The sequence below is a fragment of the Trachemys scripta genome, chromosome 8 (assembly GCF_013100865.1).
Source record: "Trachemys scripta elegans isolate TJP31775 chromosome 8, CAS_Tse_1.0, whole genome shotgun sequence".
Taxonomy (NCBI): domain Eukaryota; kingdom Metazoa; phylum Chordata; order Testudines; family Emydidae; genus Trachemys; species Trachemys scripta.
In genome coordinates, this window is record NC_048305.1 from 79,369,934 (window position 1) to 79,387,091 (window position 17,158).

Here is a 17,158-nt window from a genome sequence, read left to right on the forward strand (position 1 = left end):
GAGTGACAGGGCCTGACGATTGCAATCAAATAACTTGATCATCTGTGAAAAGTAATATTTGTGTGCTTTATTGCAAATCTTTAAAAATATTTAGCATCTAATCCTTTCCTTTTCAGACAGTTTAGCTGGCTCCAGAAGGACCGTCAGGCTTATGGGAATCCTCAGGTGGGGTAGATGCCCTGAACTGTCATCTCTCCACCTGGCAAAGATGGTGCAGTTGGTGCAATTGCAGTTGCTGGTGCAATGATCCATGGCTTCTGGAATGGTCTCTAGGGGTCATTGGCAGCTGGGATAGTGCTGCCAGTAGGAGCCAGCTGAGGTCACTCAATCAGGGTGAACTGGAAACAAAACGGGGCAGACAAATCCCAAATGTTGGTGGATATTCCAATACTTAGATTTACCAAGCCAACACAAAACAGCTTCTATAGTACCTCACTGGTTACTTAGAAGTCCAAACCACGCAGTTCCCTTAAAGTGCCCAGCCTCAGGCCTCCGTCCAGACACACCTGTCAAACATATGATGATGATTACTGAAAATCTTATCTCATCATATAAAAGAAAAGGTTCTTCCAATCCCAAAGGATCAGCCACATACCCAGGTTTAATTACAACTTAGATCTTACCCAAAATACATGCTTATAGCCAATTCTTATTAACTAAGCTAAAATTTATTAAAAAGGAAAAGAGAGAGAGTGTTGGTTAAAAGATCCATATACATACAGACTTGAATTCAATTCTTGAGGTTCAGATACATAGCAGAGGTGAGCTTGTAGATGCCAAAAGTCCTTTTAGATATAGTCCACAGGTTATAGTCCAATGTCCATATTCAGGGTGGCTCCAGTCAATGACTGGGGATCTCAATCTTTGTGGCTTAAGGTTTCCCCTTCTTGAAACCCAAAGCAGATCTGAGATGAAGAAGGATTATGTCCCATTGGTTCTTATACATTTCCAGCAGCCTTTCGGCCTGAGAAAACAATAGGCTTAATTCTCCTTCCAAACATCCTGGCAATTAGCACAGGGTAATTTATCCATTAAACAGTTCAGATACAGGTTACCACAATCTTCAAAGAGACATATAGCCAATAATACTATTTCACTCAAGTATCATCATGAATGTTAATATTCCTTTTTTGATCTTTGAATTTAAAACTATAGCAATAGACAAGACTTATTTGCTTACATCACAAGCCCGGAGCAAACATCTACCCTTTTACCTCTAACAATGCAGACTTGCATTTCAAAGCTCTATTCATTTACATATCTTCCTAACCAGTTTCTACAGTTCACCCATGGGTCAGGTCAGTCTGAGTTAATTAACTCTTTCTGGCCCTGTCACCTTTCAGTGAAATATTATTTTACACTCATAACGTCACAGCAGCTAGTGCAATTACACCAGGAGACTGGCTCAGTGCTGAGCAGTCTCAAGAGCTGGGAATTCAAAGATGGCTCAAAGCCACTTTTCCACAAACACTCTTTCCTGAATTGCACTGAGTACTCCTCTGCCGGAGCCCATTATTAGAGCTTCAGTGCCTTTGACAGACAGGAAGTGCACTGCGGTTCAGAATTTGCTAATATGACAGTCCATTAGGGAAGATTAGTTTAGCATGAGAATGACTCCATTACTGTGTGTCCATGCACATCTTATTTTTCTCACTGGCCACAGACAGTCAAGTGGCCCCGTCTGGCTGGTTAATTTAGGATTGGGCCTCTCCAATTTTTGATTAGTCTGGAGTTGTGTGTGATGGATAGGCAGGGGAGGGGCCCCAGTCTGGAAATGCATGTAATGGGGGACGGGGAGGGGAGGGCCTTAGTCTGGAGATGCAATTGATGGGCGTGCAGGCTGTGTATGTGACGGGTGGGTGGGGGGCCCTAGTCTGGAGATGCATGTGATGGGGGGCAGGAGATATATGTGATGGGCAGATGAGGGGGTCCCTACCCTGGAGTTGTGTGACAGGCAGACGAGAGGGGTCCCTAGCCTGGAGCTGTGTGTGACGGGTGGACGAAGGGGGCCCTACCCTGGACTTGTGTGTGACGGGCAGGGCGGACGGGGGGTGCTAGCCTGGAGCTGTGTGGGACGGGCGGACGGGGGAGGTGTGGTGCTAGCCTGGAGCTGTGTGTGACGGGCGGACGAGAGGGGGGGCTTTACCCTGGAGTTGTGTGTGACGGGCAGACGGGGGGGGTGTTACCCTGGAGCTGTGTGTGACGGGCCCTGCTCCCGGCGGGTGACGGGGACTCGGGGAGGACGAAGCCGAGCTCTGCCGGGGCGCTCGGGACCAGGCTCCGCGCGGCCAAGGCGCTGCTCTCCCGGTCCCCAGCAGCATCCAGGCCGGGCCGGGCCGAGTGGCTCCCCCCATGGCAGCGGGCTCCGCCCCTGAGTGCCGGGCGCGGGAAGGGAGCCGCGCTGCGGAAGCGGCGGGCGGCTACAGGTTGCCAAGGAAGCGGCTGCGGCTCCTTCTTCCCGCGGGGAGAAGGAGCGGGACGGCCCTGCGGGGAGGCTGGTAACGTCTCCGGGGAATCCGGCGGGGCAGGGCCGCGGCGCTGCTTGGCGGCTCAGGGTCGTGACCGGTAGCGGCGGGGCAGCGCTGGGGGAAGGTGCCTGGGCACTGCCCGGGGCAAGGGGAGCTGCTTGGGGGTGACCTGTAGCGCCGGTGTAGTGCCTGCCCCTTTCCCGTCCCCTCCCACTCAGCGTGGGGGATCTCGCAGCCAGGCTTTGCCCTGGCGGGCCTCCCTCCCTACCCTTTATGTCAGTTACAGTCAGTAGCCCTCCCTTTTGGGGGGTTATTTAACTTTTGTGCAATGAATGTGTGAGTAGTCGGGGCCAAGTAAACAATAAGTGCTAAATAAATATCCTTGCATCCCATGTTTACTAAGTATTGACTCTGGCCAGTAATTTCACTCAGGGTCATTTGGAAACCTCATTCTTGTTGTGGGTCTAGGTTGTGTTCATCCTGCTTTTTGTTGCATTTTATATTTGACTGCACTGAGGTACCAGTGATCCTTTAACTAATGTGCCTTCCTTTATCAGCTTGCTTTTCTATTATTTTTGGTACAGTGATGGCAATGTAGATAGATGTTTTTATCTCAACTTTTAATCTTTTTGCAGAATTAAGACAGAATGTTGTCATCTGTGCACAGACAGGATAACGATATTCCATCAGAGCTGCATGTTCAACAAAAGTTGTCTTCTCCTGATGTTGCTGAGGTAAGTCAATTCATACTAATTTTCAGGGCCATCACTAGGGGGCTGCGGGGCCTGGGCGGAAGTGACCAATTCATCTCTTCCGGGACCGACCGCACGGATCAATCACAGCAGCCCGTGGGCCCCCCCAAAACGCAGGGCCCGGAGCAGTCGCCCCGATTCGCCCTACCCAAGGAACGGCTCTGCTAATGTGTTACTGATGTATGAGCATTTCCTGCAAAGAAGAGTAATCTATGCACTTTGTTACTGATTAGACCAGGGGTAGGCAAACTTTTTGGCCCAATGGCAACATCAGCGTTGCGAAACTGTATGGAGGGCCGAGTAGGGAAGCCTGTGCCTCCCCAAACAGCCTGGCCCCTGCCCCCTATCCGCCCCCTCCCACTTCCCGCCCCCTGAGGACCCCCAACCCATCCAGCCCCCCCTGCTCCTTGTCCCCTAACCGCCCCCTCCTGGGACCCCCACCCCAACCACCCCCAGGACCCCAGCCCCTATTCAACCCCCCCTGCTCCCTGTCCCCTGACTCCCCCCACAACCTCCGCCCCATCCAATCGCCCCCTGCTCCCTGTCCCCTGACTGCCCCTGGGGACCCCCTGCCCCTAACCAGTCCCCTGCCCCCTTACCATGCTGCTCAGAGCAGCAGAAGCTCGCAGCCAGCCACACCGCCCGCGCTGCCCAGCAGGAGCGGCGGGTCAGAGCACGCGGCAAGGTGAGGCTGCGGGGGGAGGGGCCGGGGACTAGTTTCCCTGGCTGGGAGCTCAGGGGCCGGGCAGGACAGTCCTGCGGGCTGTAGTTTGCCCACCTCTGGACTAGTTCCTGGCTTCAAATCAAACTTTAAATTTTGCTTCGTATCTGTAGACAGTAGAAAGAAGGGATGCATTTGGGGTTTGAGGGAGTTTTGTGCCCAATTCCCCTTGAAAATCAATGGGAGCCATGTATCTAATCCCCTAGGCACTTTTGAAGAGTCTACTCTTGCTGTTTAGGAATGAGTGCAATGCTAATAAAGGACATAGGTAGGATAATTCATTAAGTGAGTTAGGGCAAGTCTACATTACAGCACTACATCGGCGCAGCTGCACCGCTGTAGCACACCTAGTGAAGAGACACTATGCTGGCGGGAGTGAGCTCTCCCGTTGGCATAATTACTCCACCACCGCAAGAAGCGGAAGCTATGTTGGTGGGAAAGTGTCTCCCACCGACATAGCGCCAGTGTGAACAGCACAAAACTTGTGTCACTCAGAGGCTGCTTTTTCATATTCCTGAGCGACGTATCTTAGATCGACTCAAGTGGTAGTGTAGACCTGCCCTTAGACAAGTGTTTGTTGGAAGCTGCTTGGTCACATCTCAAGCCACTGGGAAATAAATTCAGAGGGGAAAAAGAGAAAAATGGGGTTAGAATAGAGGATATTATGTGGAAGACTTCTGCGTTTGTTTATGAGAGTGTATGAATATGCTACACGTTTACTAAGAGAAGCTAAGTTCTTAAAAGAAGATTTATGCAAGTTTGACACAAGGTAGGAGGGATCCTATATCCTAATTAAAGGCTACCTCTAAAAATTACATACTGAAAAAATGGATAAATTCTAGTTTGTGCTTCTCTGGCTCTGGATGAATTAGGATAAATTAAATGTTATGCTCACCCTCCCAAGGTGCTGTGTAGAAGGAATTTGACTAATCTCAGTCTTAGATTTTGGTGCTTAGTTGTGCAATGTGTAAAAATAGCAAAAATATTTTCATAGCAATATTAACTTGAACATATGAAAATTATTTGCATTCAACACACATGGAATGTAATGTATTAAGCCTCGGTATCAATATATTTTATAGAACTTACTTAAGTTTACATCAAATTAAATTCTTGCAAATTTACTTGTTAGAACCAATGGAGACTTAATTCACTCTTACGACTGGAATTGGGGCACTTAAATTAGTATTTGGTTAGATGGTTTCATTAAATGCTTATGAATTTTAATTTTGTTACTGTTTTCCTGTACATATTTATATCACTCTAGGAAAAAAAAAATATCTATTCCTCCTGCAACTAAGCACCCTTTATAACTTGCATCATCAGTCAAAGAAGCAATCAGTTTACAATTATTATTAATTAAAACTTCAGACTGGAACTGTTATAAATTCATTGAGTATAAGATCTTTTAGAAAAACATCCTATCCGGATTAAAATAGTAACAGTGATGGAGAATTTGCCACAGCCTTTGATGTGTTGTTCCAATGGTTAATTACCCTCACTGATAATAATTTGCACCTTATTTCTAGTCTAAATTTGTCTAGTTTCAACTTCCAACCATTGGATTTTGTTATACTTTCATCTGATAGATTGGGAAGCCTTCTAATATTAAATTTCTGTTCCCCATGTAGGTACTTAACAGACCTATTAAGTCTCTTCTTAATCTTCTCTTTGATAAGCTAAATAGCTCCTTATGTCTTTCACTAAAAGGCACATTTTCCAGCCCTTTAATCATTCTTGTGGTTCTTCTCTGAATCATCTCCATTTTACCAACCTCCTTCTTGAATTGTGGACACCAGAACTGGACTCAATATTTCAGTAGCGGTCAGTCGTATCAGTGCCAAATACAGAGGTAAAATAACCTCTCTGTTCTCCTACTTGATATTCCGGTTTTTACATCCAGAGTTCTCATTATCCTTTTGGGGTACACTGCCACACTGGGAGACCCCCAAGAGTCTCCCATCCTTTAAGTATACCCTGCATTCTTTGTTCCTAGATGTATGACTTTACATTTGGCTGCATTGAAATGTACATTGTTTCCCAGTTTATCAAGTAATCCAGATCGCTCTGTATCAATGACGTGAACTCTTCATTTTTTTAACACTCCCCAAATCTTTATGTCATCTGCAAACTTTAGCAGTAATGTCTTTAAGGTGTGTCATTTTCCATTGCCAACGTTATACAAGGGAGTAATGTAGCTAGCATCATGCTCAACTGCCTTTTGTACCATGGCATGCACTCACCGCCACAGCGCCTCCTGCTGGTCAGTCCGGGAATTAACTCATCCAGCCTTGGAGCACCTCCTGCTGGCCGGTGTCTCTTCTGCTGTCGCTACTTGTCTTTTTATTCTCAGTCTCCACCACTATACTTCAGGCCCCACGTCCCTCCCGGCCTGCGGTGCCCCTTTTCCTGGGTACTGTCCCACAGCAGTGGCCCCCACACTCTGGGTCCTCCCCTCCCCAGGGAACCCCAATCCCCTAAGCCCACTTCGTCTCAGTGACCCACTGCCAGTCTTCGTCTAGCCCCTTTCCTCAGGGGCAAACTGCAGTCTGAAGTGGCCACTCATCATCGGCAAGGGGGTTGGACCTGTTGCTTCTTCCTTCTTTGGCTGCTCCCCACAGCCCCAGTACTTTCTCAGGCCTTGGAAGTAAAGCCTAAGTCTGGGTGTTTGCCAGGCTGGAGCTCCTCAGCTCCTGCTCTTCCCAGCACTGCTCTGTCCAGGTCCCCTTTTCTGCTTGCAGGCAGCCAGTCTTTGCCTCTTCAAGGCTGGAGAGAGACTGACAGCCTTCTGGCCCTGCAGCCCTTTTATAGGGTACAGCCTGGCCCTGATTGGCTGCCTCCCAGTCTTCTCTGATTGGCTCTCAGCCCCAGCTCTCCCCCAACGTCTGTCTTTTAACCACTTCTGAGCCAGAGCGGGTTGACTGCCCCGCTACACCTTTGACTTCTCTACCCTATGGAGGTGAACTGGAGACAGCCTTTCAGTGTAAGATCAATCAAGACTCTAACCCACAACCGCCGGGATTGTTGTCAAGTGCATTAACCACTTAGCCACTGCACCTCATTTTTTATATAAATACATTATGTATATCACCTCCCCTCTAAACCAGGTTGTTTTTTAAGCAGTATAGCCTTCTCATTTGTGGGGTTGTACCTTTTTTTGGCATCTAGTAAAATGTTTTTAAACAACTACCAATTATCCTTCATATTTTCCTGTGTAAATTCCTTCTCTCAACTGATTTGGCTCATAATTGTTTTCAGCTTTGTATAATTGGCCCTTTTAAATCCTTAAGACTGGCTTGGACTTCATTGTCTTTGTATGCAACAAATGTAATCAAGTCACAATCACTTGCATCTATGGAAATGCTAATTTTTAGTTCTGCAATCAATTCCTCCTGTCAAGATGAGGTCTTTTATAGAATTCCCCTGTGTTGGGTGTAACACTTTTGGAATTAAAAAATTGTCCTCTATAACTTCTAGAAATTCAGAGAACGTTTTCGTTCTAGCAGCATAAGACTTCCAGCATATGTCATTCAGATTGAAGTCCCCTTTGAAATGTAAACCTATGGAAAAACAAAGAAATGAAAATGGGAAAAATAGAAGTTAGATGTAAAATTTCACATTATGACGAGATGTAAATAAGTGTGATGTTATTGTCTAGTTATTAAGAGTCTGATGCTAAATTCTCAGTTTTCTCAATTCTCACCTCCTATTACGTCACAGGGTAGGGCCTTTAGTAATGATGGAAATAACAGATGAAAATGATAATTTAGTTCATCCTGAAAATTATTCTGGAGTATTTCTACTTAATAAAGAACATAAGTTGTTTTATCTTGAGATGTTTCTTAGGCTCAGGTGGCAGGTAAGGATAGCAAGCCTAGCAATGAGTAGTACCAATTGTTACATAATTTTCAATATTGTTGTTGTAGGGAACAAGACATGCACTACCTATTACACCTGGAGAAGCAGCAAAACTCTGTTCATTGATTCAGTCCTGTGAAGATTTTTTTAGAATCAGAAAAGTCAACCAACATGGAAAATATTTTACAGGTCTAAGTGAAGAAGCAGACCAAGTAGGGAATTGTGGAAGACCTAAAAATAGTATCAGTATGAGGCTGACATTCTTAAGCCTTTCTTGCATTTCTGTTGGCATTAGAGATATTTGCACATTTGTTCTTAACTCCCTTGAATTAAATAATTTCCTGCTAAGGAATTCATAGAATGATGTATGCGAAAGCATAAAGAAAATTCTACTTAATTCCTGACTAGCTGCAAATTCCTGGAGGGTGGGACTTTCAAAGGATCATCAGGGAGTTAAGCACACTATTCGCTTTCGAAATGAAATAGGATTTGGTCGCCTAACTTTCTTTGGCTCCTTTAGAAATCCCAGCTGGATTGTTTTCTATACATTTTTAAGAAGTTAATAATTAAACTATGTGGCCTTAATGCTAAATTTGTTGCTATGATAACTATCATCAGAAACACCCTTCTTTCTGCCCATTTGTACAAGTAAATAATCTGGATTCTGGACTTCCATTTTTCTCACTGTGATGGTAATATGCTTGATCTTCAGATATAACATCCACTATTAGCTGTTTTACAGCATTGTACAAGACTTCTTACATAAAGACTAAAGAAAGTAGGAGAAAAGTATGTAGAGAAATAGGTTATTGGGGAGAAAATTGGTACCATCTTTTAATTCCATTCTATTTCCCATAATAAAAGGGATGATGGACATTTGAAATAACCTTCTAAAATAATTCGGGCCCCATATTCTGGTTTGTTATCTGGTGATAGATAATCTTTTGATTAAGCTTTGATTGTTATAGGTAGAAAATATGTCTTGAAATAGTTGGGGAGAAGATAAAGACTGAAATAAAATAAAATGTTTGTAAGTTTTCAGCATGCATGGAGGAGGGACCCTTGAAGCAGAATTGGAGTTCATTTACCAAAGTTATGGATAAACATCAGACCAAGCTGAAAGAACTGTCACCACAGCTCAAAAGCAGATCACAGGAAAACTTCCTAGAACAAAACCTGAGTGAAAGTGAAATGAGATGGTATGCTTCAGACTGGGAAAAATACAGTTATGAAATTTCATGAGACCAACAGTCTTTCATCTGTTCCTACAGCATTTATTTGTGCTTCTTTAGCTGCTCAAATCCACACAATATGTTCAAAACATAAATATTTATCTTCTGTGGGTGCAATTCATGCCTGGGCAGAGGATTCATTTAAGGCTTTGTGTTTTGACAACATAGGGGCTTATGTAGGTCCTCTGAACAGAGATTAATTTCACCCTATAATAGGGAACTTTTTGAAAATCCCACCCTGCCTGTGTTTGCAACCCAAACACTGCTGCATATTGTATTAGTTCATGAGACCCTGCAAGTGAGATTGTTTAGTCTTATTTTCACTCCCCTGGCTGAGTGAAATACAAAAAGCAAACAGCTTAATTAGTGAAAAGTACATTTGATTTTTAGAAGTTCATGATACAGTCATCTAAGGAGTTATTGGTAAAACTTAAAATAAACTTTGCTTTAAACCTTTTTTTTTAATAGGGTAAATCCCAAAGTTCCTACTTCTGCTGGCTTTAGAGGACATACAATGCAGCAGCAAGAAAGTGTTCCCATAAGTGTTCAGTGTAAATAATTTATCATATGGAAAGGAAAGGAGTTGTAGCCTGCATATTAAGGGAACACTGTAGGCCAAATTCTGAGGTTCTTACTCAGAGAAAACTTGAGAAAATTCTGCCTTTGGTTAATAAATATTTGTGAAATGGAAAAGTTTATTTATATTCATATATATTAAACATGTATAGTTAGTGCAATTTGATTTTTATTAAGTTCTTCTTGTGAATAGGTTGAAAGAAGATGAAATTGCCACATTACAGGAAAAGATTCTTGAAGCAGAGATGGCAATCAGTTCAACAGAAATGTTTTTGCCTTCATTTAAAGTCACTATTGCTGGAATGACAAATGTAAGTTTCTGTATTTTGCTGTATTTTAATACTATACAAAAATTTGTGTACATATTTACTCTCAGAACTCTAACTGGGTTAGTGTTCTGGGATATGCTGTACAGTCTTTTTTTTTTTTTTTGCTCCACTCATTTTTGCAGAATTAAACATTTATTGTAAAAAACCTTAAATGTCTAACTCATATGGTTGATTAGAAAAGCACTCTAAATGTTGACTGATGTGATATCTGAGTGCAGACATACATCTTTAAATAAGAGCTTTGAGGGGTCCAAATGTTTGTTTTCATCTCACATGAATGTTAATTCTGAACCCTAATGTTGTCAGTTTAAAAGTCAACATTCTGTGCTATTTCACTGCTGATCATTTGAGCAGAAACATATAGCTACTTGTGTATTCTGGGTTTGTGAGCAGAACTTGAGTACATTTGCATCTTCTTGCCCAATTGTAACCCTGTTTATACACAATATTGTACAGTAGATATATTTTTACTATGATTTTAAAAAAATCTTCAAATGAAGTTTTTGATGTCTGTAACCTGTTGAGTACAAATACATTATTACTATTTAAGTTTATAAAACAAAACAAATATTATTCTAAGAGTCAAGATATCTTGATTTTTTGCATTCCCTCATGGTTAATCTGTTTAAAAATTGCCATTGGGAATTCACACTTTTCTGTACAACAGAGTTAACATTTCCAATAGTACTTCAATTTCTCTCCAGCTACAGATAGAAGTATCATGAATACATATGTGCAAATCAGGATGAAATAACTTCTATGATAGTACTTACTAAAAGGTCTGCTACCTGATTGTCCTTTGTTATTTTTGGAGCAGCAAAATTAGTTTGATTTAAATGGATTTTCCCTTGAGAGAGGAAAATTGGGCCTTTTATCAGCAAAAAAGTTAAAATAGAAAGAGCATATGCCTGATCTCTCTGTTACAAACTTTGAAGAGTGAATATTGAATTGTGTAGTATTTCATACCAAAATGTTTAAATCCTAATCTAAACAGTATTTTGCATATTCATTATCATATTTTGCAGTGTACTTAGAAAAATAGTTTTATGGTTTCAATGTGTTAAAGCTAAATTTTAATAATGGTAATCATGCTGTTTTGGGAAAATATTGTAGTACACTTACAGTATATTTGTTTGTGGCTTAATATTTTATCAGGCGTGTAACCTTTCTACATCAGATATGATTAAGATTTCTAAACAAGAAGATTTACTGATAAAGGAACTAGAGACTCTCAAACACGTAAAAGGATTATTACTACACCTACTTAGAACAACAGAGCATAAAGAAGTAAGATGACCCAAAGCAATCTTGGGGTGGCTTAACAGTGAGCACGAACACATTTTTTTTTCCTGATCTTTTTCAGTAGTGTTTTCAAAGAAAGGAAGCAATAGCCAGTCACAGAAAATGCAAAATTATAGTATTTCAAATATTCTTTATTGTCCAAATCAACCCCAGGTTGTGTGGAAGTTTAACCTATTTTGAGAAATCTATGTTATGCTATGCTTGTATAGTATTGTAAATATCACAGATACTTTCCTTTCATGTATATGTTAGTCTTTAAGCATAATCATATTTGCTGAATAAGACAGAATAGGAATTGCTTGACTTCAAACAGATATATTAAATTTTTAATAAAAAGCAGATGAGAGAAGACGTGTTTCTTCTTTATTCTGGAGCCTGTATATATAGAATAATCAGGAGAGAGAGGAAGTTTTAAAAAGGAAAAGATAAACAAATAGAGAATGGCAATTGATAAATAATAGGAAGGCAGAGAAAGAAGAAAAGTGAAGAAATATAGAGAGCATTATATTACAATAGTGGTGTGATTATCTCTTTGTGTTTGAATACCTGCAATTCACAGGTGTTTGTATTCAAACAAAACCAAACATACATAAGCAGTGAATTCCTAAAGCGGACATTGTACATGTGTGCTCTGGCTCTGTTCAGAATGATCTGTAAGGCTTCCCTCTCACTGATGAGCCAGAGTACATCATGCTTCTAAAATCCAGCAGAGTGCACTCTGCAAATACCAGTGCAGAGAATGCAGCTCTCATTTGCTTTTCCCCTTGCTACTTTTCCCTGCTTTCCGATCCATCTGTAGTTTGACACCCAACTTGCTGGCTATCTCCTTCCTATAATTCAGTATTCATATTGGGCCTGGTCCTATAACATGCTGAGTTATCTAAACTTCCTTGGAAGTCAGTGAGCCCATTCTCTGAAGTTAAAAAGTCTGGGATTTACTTAACTGGAAGTTCCATCAATTAGGGTAAAAAGACTAATTGATAAAATAAGGACAACTTTGACTGCCAAATTATGTAATTGATGATTGTGTGATAGTTATGGCTATATAAATGGTTTTGCCATTCCAAGTTTATTTATATTTGTGATAGAAGTTAATATTGTGGGATATTAGATTTTGGGGTCTGGAGATAATCTTAGCTGCCATCAAACAATATTTTCAGAAACACTTAAGGAAATGCTTCACTTTGTCTTTAAAATAGATGAATGGAATACACACTTGACCTTTAGGCTACTATTTGAACAAGGAAAATTAAATAAGCATGGCATGTAAGTGCTTCCATTTAAAAAATAATCAGTGTTACATATAGAATTAATCTTGGTTTATTTTCCCCTATTCATAAGCTCCGCACATAGAATGAATAGAATCTCTTAAGATATTTCCCACCAATTGTATATAATCATGCATGTCAAAGTAAATATCTCCTTGCTGTTGGTATTTCATATGTATCAGTCTCCATTCTGAGTACACTGAATCCTCAAGTTCCATATACTGTAAAATAATTAATTTTAAAATATTGGTTGTTTTTTCTATTTTGAACATGCAGATAAGCAGTAAACAAATTGACATTTTGATGCAGAAGTTAACTGAAAGTGAAACTGAAAATGATGTAAGTAAATTACACTTTCTGGCTCCTTACTCTATCAAGGCATGCCAAAACAGTGAAATCCCAGTCTCATACAATTCCACTAGGCAACTGCAAGACCTAGGATCAGGAAGACTGCTTGGTCTTTCTGTCTTGCACTCACATGTATGTGTATATTGATATACTTGCCTGGCTTCCACCCAATTTCCATCATTTTGTTTCTTCATTACCCATTTGACTAGTGATATTTTTCAGGAGTATGGTGTCACGCTTATTACACAGCGTTTAATGTGCTGTATATTACCCTATATTCAGCATGGGCCAGTTTCTGATGTTGTTCACCAGTGTAATTCCAGAGTAACTTTAATGGAAATGCTACTTATTTATACTGGTGTAACTGAGAAGAATGTCTAGCTTTGTTTCTCTAAGACCAGATGTTACTTTTGCTTCGATGTTATGGTTATTCAAGAGCATTGCCTTTTTATTCAGACATAAATCGATAGGCAGTGTAAGGGAGGGAAAAGCTGTGAATTCGTTGTCTCCCAAAATTACCATTTTTGTTATAGTTTATGTAATGTTTCCATTCCATCATGAGGTCGCATTCCTGCCCAGATGGTAGCTATCGTAATCAGGCTACACAGTTTTGAGAAAACAGATGGAACTAAACGTTTGTAAACCCTCCAAATCATTCCCCCAAATATGCCATTTGCCACAAATGAGAAAATAAAGGGCAATATGGTATCCAAGTACCTAAATCTTCAAAAAGGTGAATCCAGACAGTTAACTCCTTGAAAGCAATGATAAGAGAAGTTTTAACTATTTTGGTGCAACTTCAGTATTACAAAGAAATGTAAAATTCCACCAGTATCTTTTTTTTTAAATAATTTTAAAACAAAGTAATTGGAAGTTGAAGTTCAATTTACCCCAGTACTGAGAAGGAATAACAAGATGCTTAGCTGAAAAGCATGATACAGTGTAAATATCTCATGTAGCATGTATTATTATCCTCATTTTATAAATGGGGTAAATTGAGGCCCAAGGTGGTGTTAATGACTTGTCCAAGGCCAAAAAATATAACCCAAATCACTTTATTCCTAATCTGAGCAGAAATTGACTACATTGGAATTGGAATGCTATCAGATTTAAAAGAGCTATTTATTTTTATTTTTTTTCACAACCCAGGAAATCTGATACTCAGTAGTTAAGGCAACCTGAACTATAGGTGTCAGTACAAGGGCTGCTTATGGAACACTACCTGTCTGGGGGAGGGACAGAATATGGCAGTTATGTCTGAAAACCATTCAGCCAACACATTTTCCTTCAACAGAGATTAAATCCTTAAATTTAATTTCTGGTGAAGACCAAATAACCTTTACAATTAGGAGCTCCTCTCTCAGAAGTAACATTACTTTTACTTTGTTCACAAATATTTACTGGCTCTGTGTTTAGATTGGTTTTTGTTTTTTTACTCACCAGAGTAGCACCCCATTCTTGTTTAATTCCTTTTTCTGGCTTTTCCCTTATTGTCTGCTCTGTCTCCTTGCTCACTTGTGACCTCTTCAAACATAATTTTGAAAAAGCAGAATTTTCAAAACAATTTGATAAGTAAATGAAGTGTATGTGTATCCTTCAGTAATTTGATTTGCAGGAAATTGACAAAAAGAGTGTCCCAGAACAAATCCCTATAATACAAGCCAACATTGTACATCAGCTAAATTTAGGTACCCAATTATGTTGACTGTGCATCTGTACACTTAAATTAATGTCCCTGCTTTGAGACAGTTTTGTTCTTATATTTAGGTGTACAATTTCTTTGCTTTTAAGCATCACCTTGAAATGTTTGTGCCACTGGAAATGAGAGCTCAGTTACCCTAATAAAGTATCCCTTTTACACAGGACCGGCTCCAGGGTTTTGGCCGCCCCAAGCAGCCACACAAAAAAAAAAAAAAAGAGTGGCGATCGCGATCTGCAGCGGCAATTCGGCGGAAGGTCCTTCGCTCCTAGCGGGAGTGAGGGACCGTCCGCCAAATTGCTGCCAAATAGCTGGACTTGCCGCCCCATCCGGAGTGGCCACCCCAAGCACTAGCTTGCTAAGCTGGTGCCTGGAGCCGGCCCTGCTTTTACATGTGCAATTTGGGTGCACTCAGGGCCGGCTCCAGGGTTTTGGCCGCCCCAAGCAGCCAAAACAAGCAAACAGACAAAAAAGCCGCGATCGCAATCTGCGGCGGCAATTCGGCGGGAGGTCCTTCACTCCCAGGCAGAGTGAGGGACCGTCCGCCGAATTGCCGCCGAATACCTGGACGTGCCGCCCCTCTCCGGAGCGGCCACCCCAAGCACCTGCTTGAGAAGCTGGTGCCTGGAGCCGGCCCTGGGTGCACTGTTATGAAAATGTAGCCCAAAATGTGCATATGGAGACCTTTTCATTTTGTGTTAATTTTCCTTCATGAAGGGTCTCAGAAAAGAAACACTTGAAACAGAGAAGCATATTGTAGAACTTTCTTCTCAGCTTCAACAGGAAAAAGTAAGTCATTTTCCCCCTCAGAATGGATGTTTTATCTCAGTGTGCTAAATTCTTACCTCCAAATCTCCTAATTTTTCAAATTGTGAGAAGGGTAATATTTAATTTCAAACATTATATGAAAAGCTATTCCTGTGGGCCAGTGTTTCTCACAGAAGTGGACACATACCAGGAAGTTTGACTCCAGATGTTCTTTTTTGGATTGTGAACCATCCTCACCCCAGCCCCTCCAATGGTCAGTGTGAGGGATGGCTCCGAAGGGGGAGGTTGGTTTGGACCTGACTGTCATTTCTCATTTAAGATTAGGTTTAGGCTAATGTTGCACAAATGCATAAGGTAGAGAGGTAGGGTTGCCAAGTGTCTGGTTTTTGACCGGAACTCCTGGTCGAAAAGGGACCCTGACAGCTCTGGTCAGCACTGCTGATGGGCCATTAAAAGTCCAGTTGGTGCGGGGCTGGCAGGCTCCCTACCCGACTCCGCACCGCTCCCAGGAAGCAGCAACATGTGCCTCTGGCTTCCAAGCATAGGGGCAGCTACAGGGACTCGGCGTGCTGCCCCCGCCGTGAGCACCAGCTCCATAGTTTCCATTGGCCGGGAATTGCAGCCAATGGGAGCTGTGGGGGTGGTGCCTGCAGGCGGGGGCAGCATGCAGAGCTCCCTGGCCATGCTTCCGCCTAGGAGCCGGAGGGACATGTCACTGCTTCCAGAAGCCGCCTGGGGTAAGCGCCACCGAGAGCCCACACCCCTCACCTTCTCCCGCAGCCCAACCCTGTTCCCCAGCTCTGAGTCCCCTCCCACACCCAAACTCCGTCCCAGAGACTACACCCTGCTTCCCCTCCCGCACCCTACTCTCTTGCCCCAGCCCGGAGCCCCCTCCCACAATCCAAACCCCTCCGCCCTACCCCCCCAAGGCTGGAGCCCCCTCCTGCACCCCAAATCCCTCATCCCCAACCTCCCCCAGAGCCCGCATCCCCAGCTGGAGCCTCCTCCTGCACCCTGAACCCCCCATTTCTGGCCCCACCTCAGAGCCCACACCACCAGCCAGAGCCCTCATCCCAACCCCATGGCCCAGCCCAGTGAAAGTATGCGAGTGAGTGAGGGTGGGGGAGAGTGAGCAACCGATGGACGGGGCGGGGGGGATGGAGTGAGAAGGGGTGGGGCCTCAGGGTAAGGGTGGGGTAGGGAGAGGGATAGCTTAGTGGTTTGAGCATTGGCTTGCTAAACCTAGGGTTGTGAGTTCAATCCTTGAGGGAGCCACTTAGGGATTTGGGGCAAAATCAGTACTTAGTCCTGCTAGTAAAGGCAGGGGGCTGGACTCAATGACCTTTCAGGGTCCCTTCCAGTTCTATGAGATAGGTATATCTCCATATATTATTATATAAGGGTCTTCAGTTTTCTGCTATTAGAAAGTTGGCAATCCTATAGAGAAGAGAGTGCAAAAGCCCCCCTCCATTTTGCCTCTGTACAGGGGCTGTTCACAGTCACTCTGCTTGTGCTCTTTGAGTTCATCACCCTCTGAAGGCTAGTGCTCTAGACAGTGCTAACCTCACCAAAATGTATAGATAAAGGTTCCTTTTACCTTCTGTAGCAGACAAGGGAGGTGGTTCCATGCAAAGTGAGGGTGGGAGGAAAAGCACTGACTATACTCAATAAAGGGGGTAAAACAGCTCTTGACAGTGCTTCGGTTGAGGGCATTATGCTTGAGTCTGGGTTTACAATCTATTTCATAATTACATTGTGTCTGTGCATGACTCACAGAATGTGTATACTACCATATGTTAGAAATCAATTATACCAAAAAAATAGAGAAATCTTCTTA

At 42.6% G+C, this 17,158-nt stretch overlaps 1 protein-coding gene across 7 annotated transcripts in view; it reads left to right on the top strand.

Moving 5' to 3' along the window:
- Positions 1-2,212: 2,212 nt before the first annotated feature.
- ODF2L (outer dense fiber of sperm tails 2 like) overlaps positions 2,213-17,158 on the top strand; it is a 45,657-nt gene continuing 30,711 nt past the window's right edge. Inside the window, exons 1-8 of one of the 7 annotated variants that reach the window (XM_034779785.1) lie at positions 2,213-2,498; positions 3,104-3,202; positions 7,868-8,011; positions 8,835-8,998; positions 9,801-9,918; positions 11,092-11,223; positions 12,783-12,845; positions 15,271-15,342. In XM_034779785.1, coding sequence (XP_034635676.1) covers positions 3,116-3,202; positions 7,868-8,011; positions 8,835-8,998; positions 9,801-9,918; positions 11,092-11,223; positions 12,783-12,845; positions 15,271-15,342 — 780 coding nt within the window. In that variant the 5' untranslated portion in view covers positions 2,213-2,498; positions 3,104-3,115. Of the gene's footprint in view, positions 2,499-2,539; positions 3,203-7,867; positions 8,012-8,834; positions 8,999-9,800; positions 9,919-11,091; positions 11,224-12,782; positions 12,846-15,270; positions 15,343-17,158 lie in introns of those variants that run through there. The other 6 variants (XM_034779786.1, XM_034779791.1, XM_034779784.1 and 3 more) reach the window with 6 other exon arrangements.